Here is a 22,515-nt window from a genome sequence, read left to right as displayed (position 1 = left end):
TCTATCTATCTCATATCTATCTATCTATCTATCTATCTATCTATCTATCTATCTATCTATCTATCTATCTATCTATCTATCTCATATCTATCTATCTATCTATCTATCTATCTATCTATCTATCTATCTATCTATCTATCTATCTATCTATCTATCTATCTATCTATCTATCTATCTATCTATCTATCTATCTATCACATCTATAGAAGCAGCAGGAGCATGCAGGGAATTATACAGCAGTAATGAGCAGTGTAGCTGAGAATCCAGCACTGGGGTGACGTATAAGGGTATGTTCACACGGCAGCGTCCGATACGGCTGAAATTACGGAGCTGTTTTCAGGAGAAAACAGCTCCTGAATTTCAGACGTAATGGCATGTGCAGGCGTTTTTCGCAGCGTCCATTACGGACGTAATTGGAGCTGTTTTTCTATGAAGTCAATGAAAAACGGCTCCAATTACGTCCCAAGAAGTGACATGCACTTCTTTGACGCGGGCGTCTTTTTTATGTAAAAAAAATGACCGTCTGCACAGTACATCGTAAAACCCATTCAAATGAATGGGCAGATGTGTGCGACGCTTTTGAGCCGCATTTTCGGACGTAATTCGAGGCTAAAACGCCCGAATTACGTCCGTAAATAGGGCATGTGAACCCAGCCTTACACTTACTAGAAGCTACATCACGTCCGTGTTTTTATTGCTCTGCTCCCCCACCCCTCTCCATAGATTTGGATTGGCAGCGTATCTATCTCTCTCTGCTCTCCCCTCTCAATAGATTTGTATACAATGGTTCTGTTACTGACTCGCTTTCCCTCTGATTCACACTCCTGCTCCCCCTCCCCATAGACTTCTATTGGCAGGCAGTGAAGAGACACACCTCTACTTTCTGCAGTCGGTCTCCACTGCTCTGTTAGGCCACATGCACACCACCGTAATTTTTTATCCCCAATTACAGATACTTAATTGCGGATAAAACACCCATTAATTGCTATTGGCCACGGACACCTTCCTGTATATTTACGGGTGTGTGTCCGAGCGGTAGAAATAACCCGCAAAAAAATAGGACATTTCCTATTTTTCGCATTTCTGGACCGTGCTCCTATACTTATTACTGTGGGCACGGTCCGCAAATGCGGGTATTACTCCGCGGCCTGTCCGTAAATACTGCACCGCCGAGTGCATGAGGCCTAACTAGGGACGGATTTTGCTTGACAGCAGATTACAGGAAGGGAGACACCTAGTGGCCGTAACTTCACGCAGAATTTGTATGGCTAAAACAACGACATTGTTTACAGTAAGTAAATGACAAAGTTGTTCTATATCATTTACTATTGGATCAGAATAAGTTGTTTGAAAAGTTAGTGGCCATTTAAATTTAAAAAAAATGCGCACAAATGCAAAGTTATGAGCGCCAGGACGCAAAGGGGAAAGAAAAAAAAAATTGTTCTGGTCCTCAAGGGGCTAAAATTCCTTTAGTCCGGCACTTGATGATTTAGAAATCCCGCTAATGCTTCATGCCATCTTTTTAAATAGAAGCCTCTACGAATTCCTTGCGTCATCCTCCTCTGCAGCCATCTTTTTCTTGGTTTGTCTGTCTCTGGGAAAGCTGGGTGAGAACCCCCGTGGCTGCCATATTGAGTCTTTATCCGCGGTTGAGCAGTGATGTCTCGCTATTGCACGTTTATTTTCTTGCTACTTTCCTTACAAACGTCTCAGATCACGGCCTCTCCACTAACGCCGATGCGGCTGACGGCCTGTACCTGAAGCTGACGTCTCTTCCATCAGACCAGGCCCCTGTGGTTATGGTAAGAAGCGGATATAACCTGCACATCTCCGAACCTTTAACTCCTTGACTCGTCCTCTTCCATCAGCATGTTAACGTTTTATTTAGCTGCTTCTAGTTGTATCTGTAGCCAGGAAAGTTGGGTACAAACCAATATGTCCGCCATTACAACTCCCATAGGATTCCATTCACACGACAGAGAAAAAAAATGGCCATTAAATCCTGATCAAAAATAAATAAATAGCACCCCCCCTTGTAGATAGCACCCCCCCTTGTAGATGGCACCCCCCCTTGTAGATACCACCCTCCTCCCCTGTAGATAGCACCACTGAAGCTCACTGTAGGAGTAGAATCCCTCTGGCCGGGGATTCCGCCCATAGAGGAGCCTCTGACGTCTCTGTCCATATATGGACAGTGACATCAGAAGAGCGGAATCCCCTGCCAGAGCGGGCCGGGGAGTCCACTCCAGGAGTAACCCCTTGATGTCACTGTCCATATATGGATAGTGATGCCGGGGGCTTCTTAAGGAGCGGAATCCCCTGCCAGAGCGGGGTCTGGCCACCGGGGATTCCGCTACTACAGGAGCTACAGTGAAGATATCTATGGGGGATGGGGGGGTTGCTATCTTCAGGCAGTGGGGTGCTATCTACAAGACTGGAGTCCCTGGCCAGAGATCTCGCGATGCTCTGACCGGGGATTCCATTGTTGAAATCCCGACATCACTGTCCTTCTATGGACAGTAATGTCAAGGGCTTCCCCGGGCTCAGCGCTCAAAGTAGCGCAGTGTGCGGGGAGTCCTCGGCCAGGATCAGTTTTTACCGGCCGTTACAAGGATTGATTCCTAAAAAACGGCCGGTAAAAATGGATCCATTGACTTCTATGGGAGCCGTGGGGCCGTCAAAACGGCCAAAAATGGGTCAGGTGAATGCACCCATAGAACTCTATTGTTCTGAAAACGGCTGTGTGACGGCCGTTGTTTACTGTTGTCTAAATGTAGCCTTAGTCACTCGGCTTTCCTTAGCTCCTGAATGTTAAATCTGCCTAGTTCATTTAATCTCTGTTTAAGGAAGATTTACCTTTCAGGAGTCTTGAAAAGCCTAATGACAGTACCATAATGGTGTAATTGATTACATACGGGGTTGCCACCCAACTTTCCCAGAAACTGATATATCTAAGCAATGGCTTAAAGATATTTGACAGCAGACGATGACTCGGGAGGCGGTGTTATACCCTGTAAGTACACTGAGGGTAATAGTCACTAATTTGGTTGGTCAAACTTTTTATGGGGGGAGGGGGGTCTAAAAATAATTTTGTCATATTCAATTTGTGCATTGGTTTGGTTTCCAGTTGTAGCCTGCAGTGTAAAGTATAGTGGTTTTCATTCTGGTTGTCATGGCTACATACAGGGACATATATAGCTCTCTATTGTAATTGTGTAATAAACAAAAGTATAGACTAGAAGAGAAAGTATTATTTTTTTTTACACATAGACAGAACTCCGGATGAAAACCTCCATTCTTTATACTGCAGGCTGCATACTGAGAATCTCTCTTCTTTTATGACTTATTAGCCTTTGGCTCTGTTCACATTTGATTTGTATCTTCCATTTATAACAGAAACCATGATGCTCTGCTGTATCCATCGTTTACAATGGGTTCTGTAGTTTTGACAGGAAGAACAGCGCTGCATGCAGGCTATTCCTCCTGTCAATGATGGTAGAATAGGCAATGGAAGATCCAATGCAAATGTTAACAGACCCTTAGTTCTAGGAACGTTTAGACCCCTCTGTAATACTGTATTTCTAGTGGGAGTCTTGTTCCCCCTCATCCATGTTACACTCTACTTGTAGGAGCACGAGGGCGGTCACTTCCTCCACACCCGTCACCGGGGTCTTTATTTTGTCATAAGCATTCGCCCCGAAGATTCTCCGTTCTTGTATCTCGATCTCCTGAACCGGTGAGTCTACGTCTGTGGGGTCGGCTTCATAATGCCATCCTGCAATTTACACTCTTGAGCGCCTTCATGCAATTTTGCTTCAAAGCGTAAAGTTTAGTAAAAAATGCATAAAAATTCATGTTTGTGGCTAAAAGTCTGATGCAAATCCTGAGATGCGCAACAACTAACAACCCAATACAAGATGTGCAGAGTCATACAGGTCACCTATGTCCATGTCTACATGTAGGTGTCCTCTCATAATCACCAGAACTGAAGAGGCAAAAATCTCTGCCATCCAAATGACGCTAAACATCCGAGTCACTGAGATGATAAATGTCCGGATTAGGCGCAGGGGGTGACTACATGTGTAACTGCTCATCTTCATCCCCCCATATGTGACAATCAGTGAGGACTTCTCATCCTGCTCTTAAACTTTAGACGAGTGCTGCACCCCGAATATTGTACCCCGAATGTTGCACCTAGAGCTAAGAGACTGGGCAATAATACAAGAGTGCAGCTCTTATAATACAGGATGCAACTCAGGATCAGTACAGGATAAGTAATACAATGTATGTACACAGTGACTCCACCAGCAGAATAGTGAGTGCAGCTCTGGAGTATAATACAGGATGTAACTCAGGATCAGTACAGGATAAGTAATGTAATGTATGTACACAGTGACTTCACCAGCAGAATAGTGAGTGCAGCTCTGGAGTATAATACAGGATGTAACTCAGGATCAGTACAGGATAAGTAATGTAATGTATGTACACAGTGACTCAACGAACAGAATAGTGAGTGCAGCTCTGGAGTATAATGCAGGATGTAACTCAGGATCAGTACAGGATAAGTAATGTAATGTATGTATACAGTGACTCCACCAGCAGAATAGTGAGTGCAGCTCTGGAGTATAATACAGGATGTAACTCAGGATCAGTACAGGATAAGTAATATAATGTATGTACACAGTGACTCCACCAGCAGAATAGTGAGTGCAGCTCTGGAGTATAATACAGGATGTAACTCAGGATCAGTACAGGATAAGTAATGTCATGTATGTACACAGTGACTCCACCAGCAGAATAGTGAGTGCAGCTCTGGAGTATAATACAGGATGTAACTCAGGATCAGTACAGGATAAGTAATGTAATGTATGTACACAGTGACTCCACCAGCAGAATAGTGAGTGCAGCTCTGGAGTATAATACAGGATGTAACTCAGGAGCAGTACAGGATAAGTAATGTAATGTATGTACACAGTGACTCCACCAGCAGAATAGTGAGTACAGCTCTGGAGTATAATACAGGATGTAACTCAGGATCAGTACAGGATAAGTAATGTATGTACAGAGTGACTCCACCAGCAGAATAGTGAGTGCAGCTCTGGAGTATAATACAGGATGTAACTCAGGATCAGTACAGGATAAGTAATGTCATGTATGTACACAGTGACTCCACCAGCAGAATAGTGAGTACAGCTCTAGAGAATAATACAGGATGTAACTCAGGATCAGTACAGGATAAGTAATGTAATGTATGTACACAGTGACTCCACAAGCAGAATAGTGAGTGCAGCTCTGGAGTATAATACAGGATGTAACTCAGGATCAGTACAGGATAAGTAATGTAATATATGTACACAGTGACTCCACCAGCAGAATAGTGAGTGCAGCTCTGGAGTATAGTACAGGATGTAACTACTCATGATCAGTACAGGATAAGTAATGTAATGTATGTACACAGTGACTCCACCAGCAGAATAGTGAGTGCAGCTCTGGAGTATAATACAGGATGTAACTCAGGATCAGTACAGGATAAGTAATGTATGTACACAGTGACTCAACGAACAGAATAGTGAGTGCAGCTCTGGAGTATAATACAGGATGTAACTCAGGATCAGTACAGGATAAGTAATGTAATGTATGTATACAGTGACTCCACCAGCAGAATAGTGAGTGCAGCTCTAGAGAATAATACAGGATGTAACTCCGGATCAGTACAGGATAAGTAATGTATGTACACAGTGACTCCACCAGCAGAATAGTGAGTGCAGCTCTGGAGTATAATACAGGATGTAACTCAGGATCAGTACAGGATAAGTAATGTAATGTATGTATACAGTGACTCCACCAGCTGAATAGTGAGTGCAGCTCTGGAGTATAATACAGGATGTAACTCTGGATCAGTGACTCCACCAGCAGAATAGTGAGTGCAGCTCTGGAGTATAATACAGGATGTAACTCAGGATCAGTACAGGATAAGTAATGTCATGTATGTACACAGTGACTCCACCAGCAGAATAGTGAGTGCAGCTCTGGCGTATAATACAGGCTGTAACTCAGGAGCAGTACAGGACAAGTAATGTAATGTAATGTATGTACACAGTGACTCCACCAGCAGAATAGTGAGTGCAGCTCTGGCGTATAATACAGGATGTAATTCAGGATCAGTACAGGATTAGTAATATAATGTGTGTACACAGTGACTCCACCAGCAGAATAGTGAGTACAGCTCTGGAGTATAATACAGGCTGTAACTCAGGAGCAGTACAAGTAAGTTCAGTGTTTAAGCCAGTGAACATGTGACTTCATATCACTTTTGTTGTCCCAGACTGGCTGCCCTGATCCGCGATTACTGCGGCGACCTCAGCGAGACCGTCATACGACTCAACTTCGCTTTGATCTATGAGCTGCTGGATGAGGTTCTGGTAGGCGATGGCTAAAGAGTTTATCATTATAATGACTGCGTATATGAGTGGTATATACTATATGTACTCTCTCCTCCCCCCACCACAGGACTATGGATTCATCCAAACAACCTCCACAGATGTGCTGAAGAATTTCATCCAATCAGATCCAGTTGTCACAAAACCTTTTAGTCTCCTGGATCTGAGCAGTGTGGGGCTGGTAAGGGCCACGTGTATATAATGTGTACGCCTTCTGTATGTTTGCATACCGCCACCAGCCATAGACCGTCATCCATTACGAACATGTCCTCTCCACCCCTTGCAGTTCGGAGCAGAGACTCAGCAGAGTAAGGTCGCTCCAAGTTCAGCCGCCAGTCGGCCTGTCCTGTCCTCTCGTCATCCACAAGTGAGTGCCGTCTCTAATCTGGGTTTATGTGTGGAGAGGGGGCACATATTTATTAACGTTCTCGTTACTAGGGCGATCAAAACGAGATCTTCCTGGATGTCATAGAACGCATGACAGTGGCCATTGGAGCGAATGTGAGTAATCTAAGTCCCCACTAATATTAAGAAAAAAACCTAGTAAATAGATCTGATTCTGGGAAAGCTGGGTGGCAATATGACCAACATTGCATCTACCACTCAGCTGTCCTAGAGTTCTGAATGGTAAATCAGCCATGTCATGCTCCTCTATTACTGCACATTCTTTGCTGCCTGGGTGGACAGGGACAGTCATATCTGACAGTTCGGTTGCTAGGGATACTCTACCTAACAACCAATCTTTTCAAAGAGGTTATCAGGCAGCGTATTCATAGCAACCAGTCTCTCTCAGATCACTTCGCTCCCAATGAACTATTTTATAACAGGCTCCGGACCTTTGACAACCCCTTAACCGGTTTAAGGAAGTAATTCTGGGCCCACAGAGTCGTCTCGTAGTAGCTGCATACACGCTGCCCGCCTCTCGATTAATTTGCCCCTTTTTTTTTTTTTGCAGGGGTCGCTGTTAAAAGCCGATGTTCAGGGGGAATTACGTCTTAAAAGTTTCTACCAAAATTGTCCAGGTCAGTAACGCAAATTCAGCATCTACATTCGAGTCGTGGAAGTTGGTGTCAAGTTATTTACGTCTTCTCTTTTCAGAGCTAAGAATTGGCCTGAGTGAAGAGTTCTGTGTCGGGAGCTCGGAGCTGAGAGGTCGGTGCTCAATCCACCCCCATCCTGCTTACATGGACTCTGTAAAGCCGCACTCCACTGTTGAATTACCACTGACTTTGTATCATGGCTTAATTTTTTACTGTACCTCCTTATTTTTCAAGCCGTGAAGTGTAGAAGAAAATGTGGAAACCATCAACAAGCAGTCTAGTTGCTGTTGACAGATCTTCTTACTTTTTGGTTTTAGTACTCCATATGCAGACAGGAATGGGCTCTGAATCTGATATTATAGTTGGATATTCACACGTTAAAGTGATAAATATGTCATCATAAGATCAATCAGTAACAGCTGACCTACTTGTTGATGGTTTCCACACGGTAACAGGATATTTTTATGTACATTTATTAAAAAATAAGTGAAAATATGGAATGAATATGTATTAGAGATCCTGAGTGCTACATTTGCGGTTTATAGGGCCAGTGACAATCAGAGCTCCACCTTGTGAATGATCTTTTCCTCCACTGCTCTTCATCAGGATTGGTTGATTCCCTATTTGTCTGTAGATGTCATATGTTTCCTGTAGTGACGACGGTGTAGTTGTCTCTGAGCAGTGAAAGACCCCCAAGATTTGCAGATGTTTGAATTTGGCATCTTGCTGAATTGAAACTCAGGCCCCCGATCAGGGCACAACTGAGAACCATGATATTAAACATCTAGGGGCATCCCCACAAATGTATATTCTAGCCAAGTTTATATGAAAGGGGACAATTCTAGCATATCCACAGGAAAGACAAAGTCGTGAGGTGAGCGTGCATGTCTAACTTTATTTTCTTTCCAGTTTTCAATAACTTTGCTTGCTGTCCTTAAAATGTTCTGTTCACACAGGCACGGATCATTCATTTATCTGAGCCCTCTCTCTTCCAATGAACTCTGCATCTTTGCCAGCAGTATTAGGTCAAGATGGTTGTCCAGCCTTTTAAATGGATACCAGAAAAAGTTTCCATTCACTGACAGCAAACAGATTTTGAAAACGGAAAAAATATTGACAAAGTATTTTATAATGTTGCAGAGTTTTTCATTATATGAATTTATTTACATATTACATAATTTGCATTGATTTACTGGATGAGCCCTTTAGGGGCAGAGACCATTGACTATCTGTTACTCACATCGCCGTTTCCCCTGTACAGGATACGGCTCTGCCGTGCGGGTGGACAGCTGCCAGTTCCACGAGTCGGTAAAGCTAGATGAGTTTGAGATCAGTCGGATCCTGAAAGTGCTCCCCCCTCAGGGTGAGGTGAGAAACACAGTCTCATTATCCTGTCTGCGAAGTGGTGATCACCCAGTGTAAGGCGATGTCCACACAAGGGTGAAAAAAATGGCCCTTAAAAACACATCAAACTGTCCGTTTCTCACGGTCGTTTTGCATCTGCGCGTCTCCAAATTCTCATCCACTTCCCGATGGTCTGTTTTAATGGCCTTTTGTCATTTCTTTTTCATGTCCAAAAAAAACCAAATAAATTTAGTTCGTCAGCGGTTTTTGACCCAACCCCTGAAAACACCTCAATGCCAATGTGGATCGTGCCACAGTGCTAATGTACAGGGCCACACAGTACATAGTTCCAGTGCTAATGAAGATAGTGCCACAGTGTTAATGTGCAGTGCCCACTGTAGAAAGTGGCACAGTGCTAATGAATATAGTGCCACACACACTGCCCCCTGTATAGTGCCACAGTGCTAATGTAGTGCCACACAGTGCCCACTTTAGATAGTGCCGGTGCTAATGAAGATAGTGCCACACACTGCCCCCTGTAGATAGTGCCAATGCAGATAGTGCCACACAGTGCCCACTGTAGATAGTCCAGAGTGCCCATGTAGACAGCGCCAAAGTAGCCATATATAGTGCCACACTCACAGTGCCCATGTAGATAGTGCCACATTCACCTGTCCGCGCGGTGTCCCCTCCAGCGATGCAGTCCTAAGGACACAGATACAATTGAGTCCCATTGTGAGGACCTTCTGAGGAATAGCGGGGCCCTGGTCACAGGAGGGTTTCCGGGCATCTAGAAACCCCCCATATGCACCACTGCTAGCAACCAAATCCGTTTTTACCGGCGGTTAAAAACGGATCCATTGAGTTCTATGGGTTCCATGAAAACAGGCGAAAATAGAACATGTTCTATTTTTTGATGGACAGTATTCATGGTCAATAGAAACCACCATGTGAATACAGCCATAGAACTTCAGTGTTCTGAAAACGGCCGCGTGACTATAGCCTAAGGATGCTTTTACACGGACACATTTCCTGTCCGGCAAACGAGCGCCAATCCGTTTACCTGGAGTAAAGGTCGCAATGTACGGGGATGAACAATCATTAGTACGATCGTTCGCCCCTATTCATTTGCGTCTTTTCGGCAGCACATCTGGTTACACAGGGAGGTTGTGCTGCCGAAACGAGAACATTTTATTGGCCACAGATGTGATCAGCTGATCGCTGCCGTGTACACAGGACAATAACGAGCGTTCGTCCGTCCAATCATCAGCCGGTGTAAAAGCGCATTGAATCTGTGGGTATGTCTTTACCCACGTTCGGTATTTGTACTGGATGGAGACGTGATTTTTAACATGTTGGAGATTTGCGGCAGAATCTGCGGCAGTTTTTTCCGCTGTGTCTGAACTGACCCTTGGTTCCTGCATGTTACCGCCTCATGTCTTTCCTTCAGCTCACAGTCATGCAGTACCAGATCTCAGACAACCTCTCCACGAACCTGCCGTTTCACCTTTTCCCCAGCGTGGAGCGAGACCCTGGCAGCAGGTAAGATGTTAATAATTGTAAAATGAGGAGGGGCTTTCTCCTCCATTCACATCCTAAGCGAGTAGTGCATTGTGGGAGAGCAGATAACAATTACGCAGGGCTAAGATCACACGTCTGTGGAGCTGCTCTTATCTTATTTCAAGGACGAGCAGCAGAATTTTGAATGCAGCTTTTGATGTGAATGGAGGAGACGTTATGAAATAACATAAAAGTGTTTGCATGGAGAGGTCGTTTATTGTACAGAAAAACGTCCTATGAGCACATTTAGTGGATCCTCTACGTGTACACGAATGGTGGTCACCCAGACAGGGAGACAAGTGGTTGCTAGGCAACGTGTACGGAAAGACGAGAATGAGATGAATAACATAACGCACGGTGTATCATTAAACGACATGACTGTGTGCGACTTTTTTTCTTGCAGTCGCCTGCGGATCTATTTGAAACTGCGCTGTGACTTAAACCCAAAGAGGTGAGGAGCGGATGAGAGGAAAATCAAATATCAAATGTTGCTTGGGCTATTCCCCCTCTTCTGACAGCGGGCTGGTCCACGTATAACTGCAGCTGCAGGAGGGGAGAGAACGCGGTCTGACAGCCGGACTCCCCATAGAGAAGGGAATACGCCGCAAAATCCGCATGTTAGGGCCCTTTAACACCGGCCGATTATCTGGCAAACGGGCGTTCAGGACCCTAAGACATGCGGACAAATCTGCCACGTGTGTAGGTGCCAACACACTGGTCATTAACAGGAAAAATGCCATGATCCTGAACTGGCTAAGAATCCCGCTCAGACATTGAATCGGTTTCTGGGAAAGCTGGGTGACTATCAATATGGCCGCCATTACAGCTCCCATACATCGCCTGCTCCCCCTTCTCACTGCATAATTAGGCAATATGTCATTTAGGAAAAGCTGGTGATAACCTATAGGAAGCCGTTACTGCTCATCCAGAGACTTCCACCCAGCTTTCCCAGATATCCTGAATGGCACTTTTGTCTAGTTCTGAAGAAATATCACGGCAGGAATTGTATCACTGCTTAACTAAAGACGTTTTGTTCTTCGGTGACTGAGAAGGAGTTGTAGCGGAGTCGTGTTTGTTGTCACCCAGCTTTCCTAGAAACCGCACAACATCTGAATACAATTTGTAACCACACTGTTTACAGATATATTTTTTAATAGGAAAATGTTATTTCAGATTGAACTCTAATGATCTTCCTATAAATTTGTCCCGCATACAGCCAGGTGATAAACGTTCGTGTCCAGATCCCTGTGCCAAAGGGGGCCACCAGGTGGGTATTCCAGAGATGTTGGGTGGTCACATCCACAGACACCTGAATAACCCCCAAACTTCTTCTTTGCCAGTGTCTCTCAAGACTTGAGCAGCCCAGATCAGAGCGCGGAACTGACGCTGAACACTCAGTCTCTATCCTGGAATATTCCACGGATCCGCGGAGGAAGCCAACTTTCTGCACTTTTCAAGGTAATGTACCCCAAGATGCAGACGAGGGCTCCCAACACCTAAAGAAGAGGTATGAGATTAGCAGGAAGAGGACACTACTCCAGAAATAGCGCCTCCCTTGTCCATGGGCTGTGTTTGGTATTACAGCTTACCCCTACTCAGTTAAGTGAGCAGGAGCGCCGCTGGAATAAAGTATCCCCGCCGGACCTTTATAGAAGATGTATCGGCTGCCATATTTATGGTCACCCAGCTTTCCTAGAAACTGGTATAACTGTCGCACTATATAACTTGACAGAAGAGGGTGACCCATGGACTTCTATTTACTGGGGATTTTTTAACTAGAAATCCTATTGTCACATACCCTATTAGGGAACTTTGAATTAATAAAAGGGGATCCCATGCTCCGTACTCATCCAGAGCGGCTACAAAGAGCATCTGTCTCTGGAGGATCCAACATGTCTGTATATTACACAGGCGGCCTGTTGACTTCAATGAGAACGGTGTAATGCTTCATTTCCCCTGTGATGGTGCTGCAGGAAAATGTGAATACTCTACAGCATGGCTTCCCAAACTGTGGCTCGCGACCTCTGGGGGTTTGCGAGCCACTGACTGATGTCTCGATCTCAACTGTATCTGCGTCCTCAGGACGCAGATACAGTTGAGATCAATGCTGGAGCAAGGAACTGACGCCAGGCGCGATGTAGTGAAGTCATTGCACCTATCTGCGCTGAGCCACACACTGCACAGACCAGAGGAGCTGAAGGATTTTACTGTGTGGGGGCAGCTATGGGGGGCATTATACTTTGTGTGGGCAGCTATAAGGGCCTTATCCTGTGGGGACAGCTATGGGGTCAATATACTGTGTGGGGGCAGTTCTAGGGGCAATATACTGTGGGTGCAGCTATGGGGCATTATACTGCGTGGGGGCACTAAGGGGTAATTATACTGTGTGGGGGCAGCTTTACGGACATTATACTGTGCAGGCACTTCTATGGGGGCATTATACTTGGTTGGAGGCCCACTCCGATGTGTTTCACCCCGTTCTAAACCCCTAGCTATGCCCCTGTTGGCCACTAATGGATGGACTGGGTCACATGACCCACTTTCAGCAGCCATAGTCTGGCCTCAGCGACGCACAGAAGCAGGATATCTTGAGCCCAGCCCATCCCCCGCCCTATCGTCACTGTTTTAGATGTTGCAGGGACTTATTTATCAAATGGAGCTAAATACCGGCATCTAACTACGAATGATGTGGACATATACAGTGAAGGAAATAAGTATTTGATCCCTTGCTGATTTTGTAAGTTTGTCCACTGTCAAAGTCATGAACAGTCTAGAATTTTTAGGCTAGGTTAATTTTACCACTGAGAGATAGATTATATATATAAAAAAAAAAAAAAAGAAAATCAAATTGTTAAAATGATATATATTTATTTGCATTGTGCACAGAGAAATAAGTATTTGATCCCTTTGGCAAACAAGACTTAATACTTGGTGGCAAAACCCTTGTTGGCAAGCACAGCAGTCAGACGTTTTTTGTAGTTGATGATGAGGTTTGCACACATGTTAGATGGAATTTTGGCCCACTCCTCTTTGCAGATCATCTGTAAATCATTAAGATTTCGAGGCTGTCGCTTGGCAACTCGGATCTTCAGCTCCCTCCATAAGTTTTCGATGGGATTAAGGTCTGGAGACTGGCTAGGCCACTCCATGACCTTAATGTGCTTCTTTTTGAGCCACTCCTTTGTTGCCTTGGCTGTATGTTTCGGGTCATTGTCGTGCTGGAGGACCCAGCCACGAGCCATTTTTAACCCCTTAGTGACCACTAATACGCCTTTTTACGTCGGTCACTAATGGGCTTTAGGCTAGGCTGACGCCTTTTCACGTCAGCCTAGTCTAAGTCCTGCACGGGTCTCCCGTGCAGGCAGGAGCCGGGGCTCTGCTGTCTGATGACAGCTGAGCTCCTGCTCCAACGCCCGCGATCGAAGTTTACTTCGATCGCGGCCGTTTAACCCGTTAAATGCCGCCGTCAATAGCGGCCGCGGCATTTAACTTTGTTTACAGAGGGAGTGCGCTCCCTCTGTCACCCATCGGCGGCCCGCGAATGAAATCGCGGGTCTCCGATGGGGTGTCATGGCAGCCGGGGGCTTGATAAAAGCCCCCAGGTCTGCCCTGGACATATTCCTGTTAGGACGCGCCGGAGGCACGTCCTAACAGATTGCCTGTCAGATTTACACTGACAGGCAATAATGCTCTGGTATACGAAGTATACCAGAGCATTATAGCAGCGATCGGAATATCGCACAGTAAAGTCCCCTAGTGGGACTAATAAAATAAGTCATCAAAGTGAAATAAAGATTATTAATAAAAAGTACAGTAAAAAAATAAATAAAACAATTTTTTTCCATAAAAAGTGGTTTTATTTAGTAAAAGTGTAAAAAATAAATAAAAGTACACATATGTGGTATCGCCGCGACCGTAATGACTCCATTAATAAAGTTAATATGTAATTTAAACCGCAAAGTGAACACCGTAAAAAAAAAACGCAAAAAACCATGGCGAAATTGCAATTTTTTTCCATTGCCCCCCAAAAAAGTCATAATAAAAATGAATCAATAAGTCCCATGCACCCCAAAACAGTACCATTCAAAACTATGTCTCGTCCCGCAGAAAACAAGCCCAAAAAATCACTACATTGATGGAAAAATAAAAAAAATTACGCCTCTTGGAAAGCGACGATGCAAAAACAAATAATTTTAGTTCAAAAGTGTTTTTATTGAGCAAAAGTCGTAAAACATAAAAAAACCTCCACATATGTGGTATCGCCGTAATCGTACCGACCCATAGAATAAAGGTAACATGTTATTTACGTCGTATAGTGAACGGCGTCAATTTAAAAACGCATAGAACAATGGCGGAATTTCAGTTTTTTTTTATAATCCCCCCCAAAAAGGTTAATAAAAGTTAATATAAAAATTATATGTACCCAAAAATGGTGCTATTAAAAAGCACAACTAATCCCTCAAAAAACAAGTCCTCATACAGCTATGTAGACGAAAAAATAAAAACGTTATAGCTCTTTGAATGCGACTATAGAAAAACGAATAAAATAGCTTGGTCATTAAGGCCTAAAATGGGCTGGTCACTAAGGGGTTAATGTCCTGGTGGAGGGAAGGAGGTTGTCACTCAGGATTTGACGGTACATGGCTCCATCCATTCTCCCATTGATACGGTGAAGTAGTCCTGTGCCCTTAGCAGAGAAACACCCCCAAAACATAATGTTTCCACCTCCATGCTTGACAGTGGGGACGGTGTTCTTTGGGTCATAGGCAGCATTTCTCTTCCTCCAAACACGGCGAGTTGAGTTAATGCCAAAGAGCTCAATTTTAGTCTCATCTGACCACAGCACCTTCTCCCAATCACTCTCAGAATCATCCAGATGTTCATTTGCAAACTTCAGACGGGCCTGTACATGTGCCTTCTTGAGCAGGGGTACCTTGCGGGCACTGCAGGATTTTAATCCATTACGGCGTAATGTGTTACCAATGGTTTTCTTGGTGACTGTGGTCCCAGCTGCCTTGAGATCATTAACAAGTTCCCCCCGTGTAGTTTTCGGCTGAGCTCTCACCTTCCTCAGGATCAAGGATACCCCACGAGGTGAGATTTTGCATGGAGCACCAGATCGATGTCGATTGACAGTCATTTTGTATGTCTTCCATTGTCTTACTATTGCACCAACAGTTGTCTCCTTCTCACCCAGCGTCTTACTTATGGCTTTGTAGCCCATTCCAGCCTTGTGCAGGTCTATGATCTTGTCCCTGACATCCTTAGAAAGCTCTTTGGTCTTGCCCATGTTGTAGAGGTTAGGGTATGTTCACACGGCCAAATTTCAGACGTATACGAGGCGTATTATGCCTCGTTTTACGTCTGAAAATAGGGCTGCAATACGTCGGCAAACATCTGCCCATTCATTTGAATGGGTTTGCCGACGTACTGTGCAGACGACCTGTTATTTACGCGTCGTCGTTTGACAGCTGTCAAACGACGACCCGTAAATTTACTGCCTCGGCAAAGAAGTGCAGGGCACTTCTTTGCCACGTAATTTGAGCCGTTCTTCATTGAAATCAATGAAGCACGGCTCAAGGTTTACGAGCGTCTCAGACGCCTCGTAAATTACGAGGAGGGGCTTTTACGTGTGAAACGAGGCAGCTGTTAACAGTCTGTCTTTTCACACGTAACTGCCTCTCAGCGTGTGAACATACCCTTAGAGTCAGACTGATTAATTGAGTCTGTGGACAGGAGTCTTTTATACAGGTGACCATGTAAGAGCTGTCTATAATGCAGGCACCAAGTTGATTTGGAGCGTGTAACTGGTCAGGAGGAGGCTGAACTCTTAAACCCTTCAAGACACAGCCTGTTTTGGCCTTCAGGACACAGCCAATTTTTTCAAATCTGACATGTTTCACTTTATGTGGTAATAACTCCACAATGCTTTTACCTATCCAAGCGATTCTGAGATTGTTTTCTCGTGACACATTGGACTTTATGTTACTGGCAAAATTTGCTCGATACATTAAGTATTTAATTGTGAAAAACACCAAAATGTAGCGAAAAATTGCAAAAATTTGCATTTTTCTAAATTTATATGTATCTGCTTGTAAGACAGGCAGTTATACCACACAAAATTGTTGCTAATTAACATCCCCCATATGTCTACTTTAGATTGGCATCGTTTTTTGAATGTCCTTTTATTTTTCTATGACCTCACAAGGCTTAGAACTTTAGCAGCAATTTCTCACATTTTCAAGAAAATTTCAAAAGGCTATTTTTACAGGGGCCAGTTCAGATGTGAAGTGGATTTTAGGGCCTTATATATTAGAAACCCTCGATAAGTCACCCCATTTTAAAAACTTCACCCCTCAAAGTATTCAAAACAGCATTTAGAAAGTTTCTTAACCCTTTAGATGTTTCACAGGAATTAAGGCAAAGTAGATGTGAAATGTTCAAATTTCTTTTTTTTTTTTGCAGAAATTCATTTTTCATCTATTTTTTTTGTAAGACAGAAAGTTTTACCCAAGAAACACAATTCAATATCTATTGCCCAATGTCTGCAGTTTTTAGAAATACTCCACATGTGGCCCTAGTGCAGTAATGGGCTGAAGCACCGGCCTCAGAAGCAAAGGAGCACCTAGAGGATTTTGGGGCCTCCTTTTTATTAGAAAATATTTTAGGCTCCATGTCGGGTCTGAAAGGCTCTTGCGGCACCAAAACAGTGGAAATCCCCCAAAAGTGACACCATTTTGGAAAATATACCCCTTGAGGAAATTATCTAGGGGTATAGTGAGCATTTTGACCCCGCAGGTTTTTTGCAGAAATTATTGGAAGTAGGCCGTGAAAATGAAAATCTACATTCTTTCAAAGAAAATTTAGGTTTAGCTAATTTTTTTCTAATTTCAACAAGGACTAAAAGGAGAAAATGCACCACTACTTTTGTAAAGCAATTTCTCCCGAGTAAAACAATACCCCACATGTGGTCATAAACGGCTTTTTGGACACACGGCAGGGCTTAGAAGGGAAAGAGTGCCATTTGGCTTTTGGAGCTCAAATTTAGCAGGAATGGTTTGCGGAGACCACGTCGCATTTGCAAAGCCCCTAAGGGACCAAAACAGTGAAAACACCAAAAAAGTTACTCCATTTAGGAAACTACACCCCTTGAAGAATCCATCTAGGGGTGTAGTGAGCATTTTGAACCCACAGGGGTTTCATAGATTTTATTAGAATTGGGCAGTGAAGATAAAAAAAATCCTTTTTTTCCAATAAGACGTAGCTTTAGCTCAACATTTTTCATTTTCTCAACAAATAAAGGAATAAAAGAACCCCAACCTTTGTAAAGCAACTTCTCTGGAGTACGGCTATACCCCATTTGTGGTTATAAACTGCTGTTTGTGCACACGGCAAGGATCAGAAGAGGAGTGCCATTTGGCTTTTGGAGCACAGATTTTGCTGGATTGGTTTCTTGACACCATGTCACTTTTGCAAAGCTCCTAAGGTGTCAGTACAGTGGAAACTCCACAAAAGTGACTCCATTCACGAAACTACACCCCTTGAGGAATCCATCTAGGGGTGTAGTGAGCATTTTGACCCCACAGGTGTTTCATAGATTTTATTAGAATTGGGCAGTGAAAATAAAAAAAATCCTTTTTCTTCAATAAGACGTAGTTTTAGCTGAAAATGTTTCATAGTCTCAACAAATAAATGTAAAAGAGCACCACAACACTTGTAAAGCAACTTCTCCTGTGTATGAGAATACCACATATGTGGTCATAAACTGCTGTTTAGGCACAGAGTAGGGCACAGAAGGGAAGGAGCGCCATTTGGCTTTTGGAGTACAGATTTTGCTGGATTGGTTTCTGGGCGCTATGTCGCATTTGCAAAGTCCCTGTGGGACCAAAACAGTGGATCCCCCCCAGAAGTGACCCCATTTTGGAAACTACACCCCTCAAGGTATTCACCTAGGGGTGTAGTGAGCATATTAACCCCACAGGTGATTGGCAGAAATTGGTGTGCACGTGATATTGCAGAGTGAAAATGGTTTTTCAATAGATATGCCAATATGTGGCGCCCAGCTTGTGCCACTGGAGACACACACCCCAAAAATTGTTAAAAGGGTTCTCCCGGGTATGACGATGCCATATATGTGGAAGGAAACTGCTGTTTGGGCACACTGTAGGGTTCAGAAGGGAGGTAGCGCCATTTGGCTTTTGGAGCGTGGATTTTGCTTGTAGTAGTATTGTTTGGAGTCTTACTGGTGTTTCCGTTTATAATGTGGGGGTACATGTAAGGCGGGCGGAGTATATAAGGGGCATGGTCAGGTGGTATAGTGGGGTAAAAAAAACCAATAAAATAATCCATAGATGTGTGTTATGCTGTGACACAATCCTTTCTGCACAGGCCGGTGTCGCACTAATAAATGGTCTTTACTTATCCCCCTTTTGGTCCGCACTCCGCACCTTTTGAAGTTTGGGGAATTTTGCTGGGAAGCGTTGTCCTGGTATAATACGGGCACCCTCACTTCCAGCAGATATGTTTGGGCCCTCCCATTCCTGGATCCCTAATTTTAGGGGCCTTGATAATTCGCCACTTGAAACAGTAGAAATGTTCCCCTCGGGCCGGCACAACTGCATATTTTTATTTCCTGGCTTATTGGTGCCTTGACTAATTTTATTTTTTCATAGACGTAGTGGTATGAGGGCTGTTTTTTTTGTGTGACGAGCTGTAGTTTTTATTGGTACCATTTTGGGGTACACGCGACTTTTTGATCACATTATCCTTTTTTTTTGGGAGGCAAGGTGACCAAAAAACAGCAATTCTGGCATATTTTTTTAGTTTTTTTTATACAGCGTTCACCACGCGTTATAAATTACATGTTCACGTTATTCTGCGGGTCAGTATGATTCCGGTGATACCTAATTTATAGCACTTTTTATGTTTTACAACTTTTTGCACAATAAAATAACTTTTGTAAAGAGAATGGATTTTTTCTGTCGCCAAGTTGTGAGAGCCATAACGGTTTTAATTTTTTCGTTGACGGAGCTGTATGAGGGCTTATTTTTAGCGAGACGAGTTATAATTTTTATAGGTACCATTTTTGGGTACATGCGACTTTTTGATCACTTTTTATTTCAATTTTTGGAAGACAAAGTGACCAAAAAATAGCAATTATGTCAGTATTTTTTAGTTATTTTTTTTACGGCGTTCACTGTGCGGAATAAATAACATAATATTTTTATATTTAAGGTCGTTACGGTCGCAGCGATACCAAATATGTATGGCTTTATTATTTTTTTCAATAATGAATGACTTGATAAGGGAAAAAGGGCGATTGTGTTTTGTGTTATTATTTGAAACTTTTATTGTATTTTTTACAACTTTTATTTTTACTTTTTTTGACACTTTTCTTTAGTCCCACTAGGGGACTTGAAGGTCCAACAGTTTGTTTGATGTTCTAATACATTGCACTACCTATGTAGTGCAATGTATTAGAACTGTCAGTTGTTCACTGACAGCAAGCCGATCAGGCTCCGCCTCTGGGCGGGGCCTAATCAGCTTACGTAATGGCAGACAGGAGTCCATTGTTAGGGCTCCTGTTGCCATGGTAGCAGTCGCAAGCCTTGCCATCGCGTGGCAAGGCTGCTGATTTGCTACAAACCTCTAGGATGCAGCGATCACAATGGATCGCTGCATCGAAGGGGTTAATGCCAGGAATCGGAGCTAGCTCCGGTTCCTGGCGATAGATCGGGGTATCCGCTGTAACATACAGCGGACACCCACTGCTGATGACGCCGGCTCAGCTTCTGAGCCGGAAGCTGAGTTGGCGCCATCTTGCCGATGGTACCGGAAGCCTCCTGGGCCCCGCCGACGACGGGGCACAGGAGGATTCCGTTGCTGGCGGACCGGGAGGTAAGCATTAGCCCTCCGATCGCCTTTGCAGCCACCGGCAACCCAGCGATCACGTTGCTGGGGTGCCGATGGCTATAAACTCCTCACATGCTGCGATCGCTATTCAACGCAGCATGTGAGGGGTTAATCGGTCGGATCGGAGGCTAGCTCCGGTCCTGGCCGATACCTCAGGGTGCCAGCTGTAACATACAGCTGTCACCCGGCGGTGATGTCGCTGGCTCAGCTCCTGAGCCAGCTTCATCTCCATGACGTACAGTTACGTCGAGATGCGGGAACAGTCCATCTCCCATGACGTAACTGTACGTGATTTTGCGGGAAGGGGTTAATGGTTGGTAGGGGATCAAATACTTATTTCTCTGTGCACAATGCAAATAAATATATATCATTTTGACTATGTGATTTTCTATTTTTTTTTTATATAATCTATCTCTCACTAGTAAAATTAACCTAGCCTAAAAATTCTAGACTGTTCATGACTTTGACAGTGGGCAAACTTACAAAATCAGCAAGGGATCAAATACTTATTTCCTTCACTGTACGTCAGACCAAATGGGGCGGGGAAAAGTACGGTAGTAGGGGGTCCCAAACTAAAGTCTCAGCCAAAAGTGGGTCCCAGCCTCAGAAAGTTTGGGAAGCCCTGCTCTACAGAATACATATGATTGATGGGCACTCTTTATCAGATTATTATCAGGGGACCCTTCCAACTAGGGCTGGGCGGTTAATCTAATCAATTCGCCCTCAAGGACTCTCACAGTTGTTTTATAAGAGAATCGTTTCTTTAGCGGCACCGACCTGCAGGAGGAAGCTCCGCCCCCTCGTCACTGCCTGCTCCCCCGCGAAACTGTTCTGTACAAAATGATACAGTACGGAACAGCAGTTCCGCGGGGGAGCAGGCAGTGGCGAGGGGGCGAATCGAAAGACACCCCCCCCCCTGTAGATCGCACCACTGTAGCTCCCACTAGGAATCCGCGGCCAAAGCGTCAGAAACCTCTAGCCAGGGAGTCAGCTCTTAGTGGCGGCTACAGTGGCGCTATCTACAAGGAAGGGGGGGGGGTGCGATTTACAAGGGAGTGGGGGTTGTGCTGCGAACCTGGGCACTGCTGTTTTCAGGGGATTAATACAAAAACCCTGAGAAATGAAATCCATCCTTTCGCCATGAAAAACGGGCAGACGGACTGGAAATGGATGAGAATCTGGAGACACTGATGAAAAATGCATATGAAAAACTGACATTTGATCAGTTTTTAATGGCCATTTTTTTTTTAAACTGTCGTGTAACTGCAGCCTCAATGTCTATGATGCCAGAAGTCCCGTTCACGTGTACCGTCATCAGGCTGGGAGATCTGGCGGACACACGGACCGGTTTTCACAGTCCAATCATGGTCGCGTGAATCCGGCCTTAATGTCATTTATTAAAACCCCATCGTGGGGCCGGTACTGCACAGGGTTCTGCTCAGACTTCAGACACTAATGTAATCTCGCCCCGGAGTGCCCGCTTGGCGCTAGCGGGAAAAAAATAGAAAATATAGATTCAAATCTAAAACAAAGTGTTGAAAAAAAAATAAATAATGTAGATTTTATCTTTACTTCTAACAAAAAAGCATTGTCCAAAGTGGGGAACCCTTTTACAATTGTCACGGTACCTTTTCCAGGTTGTAACATTTCCATCCTTCCACAGGTGGACGTGTCTGGATGCCTCTCCCTTCTGGATCTACCTCCTCTCAATCTGTCCTTCCAGGTACCGTCCCTGACCTGCTCCGGGCTGCAGATCAGATTTCTCAGGCTTCGCAGTGAACGCCCGACCCCAATCCACACATGGGTCAGATATCTCACCCAGAGTGACTCCTACAGCGTCCGGCTGGGCTAGCTGGCAGCAGTGGACATTCACTTGTATGTTATGTAGTGATGTAGAGACTGTGCGATCATCGGGGCAAAGACAATGGATCTCAGGTACAACTGATGATGACATAAACCAGCGGAGGAGCTTCTCAGAGCGAACATTCTGATCACGGCTTTTATTTTATCATTTGCACTGGAATCTGATTAATGTTATCTTGGCAGCTGTTGCAAATGTACTTAAACAAATCTACTAATACTAATTTTTTTTTTTAAGACTGTTTTGCCGGTTTTTGTGCTTCTCCACTACCATGTGTAAATACACCCTTAGAGATCACTTTGGTGCAAGACCTGACATTTGTACAGCATACAAAAATATAATCTACAGAAAAGGTGGA

General features: G+C 44.2%; 1 protein-coding gene across 2 annotated transcripts in view; it reads left to right on the top strand.

Annotated features, from left to right (window-relative positions):
* AP4M1 (adaptor related protein complex 4 subunit mu 1) overlaps positions 1–22,515 on the top strand; it is a 25,028-nt gene extending 2,513 nt beyond the window's left edge. For both annotated transcript variants that reach the window (XM_075859216.1, XM_075859218.1), the window contains exons 3-16: positions 1,714–1,802; positions 3,630–3,736; positions 6,326–6,422; positions 6,511–6,621; positions 6,727–6,807; positions 6,879–6,941; positions 7,396–7,462; positions 7,539–7,592; positions 8,742–8,848; positions 10,275–10,366; positions 10,788–10,835; positions 11,601–11,651; positions 11,725–11,842; positions 21,960–22,515. In XM_075859216.1, the coding sequence (XP_075715331.1) occupies positions 1,714–1,802; positions 3,630–3,736; positions 6,326–6,422; positions 6,511–6,621; positions 6,727–6,807; positions 6,879–6,941; positions 7,396–7,462; positions 7,539–7,592; positions 8,742–8,848; positions 10,275–10,366; positions 10,788–10,835; positions 11,601–11,651; positions 11,725–11,842; positions 21,960–22,148 (1,274 nt within the window). In that variant the 3' untranslated portion in view covers positions 22,149–22,515. The remainder of the gene's footprint in view (positions 1–1,713; positions 1,803–3,629; positions 3,737–6,325; positions 6,423–6,510; positions 6,622–6,726; positions 6,808–6,878; positions 6,942–7,395; positions 7,463–7,538; positions 7,593–8,741; positions 8,849–10,274; positions 10,367–10,787; positions 10,836–11,600; positions 11,652–11,724; positions 11,843–21,959) is intronic.

This window comes from Rhinoderma darwinii, chromosome 3, assembly GCF_050947455.1.
Source record: "Rhinoderma darwinii isolate aRhiDar2 chromosome 3, aRhiDar2.hap1, whole genome shotgun sequence".
Lineage (NCBI taxonomy): Eukaryota > Metazoa > Chordata > Amphibia > Anura > Rhinodermatidae > Rhinoderma > Rhinoderma darwinii.
The sequence above is the reverse complement of the archived record's forward strand: the minus strand, read 5'-3'. Positions and strand labels throughout refer to the sequence as shown.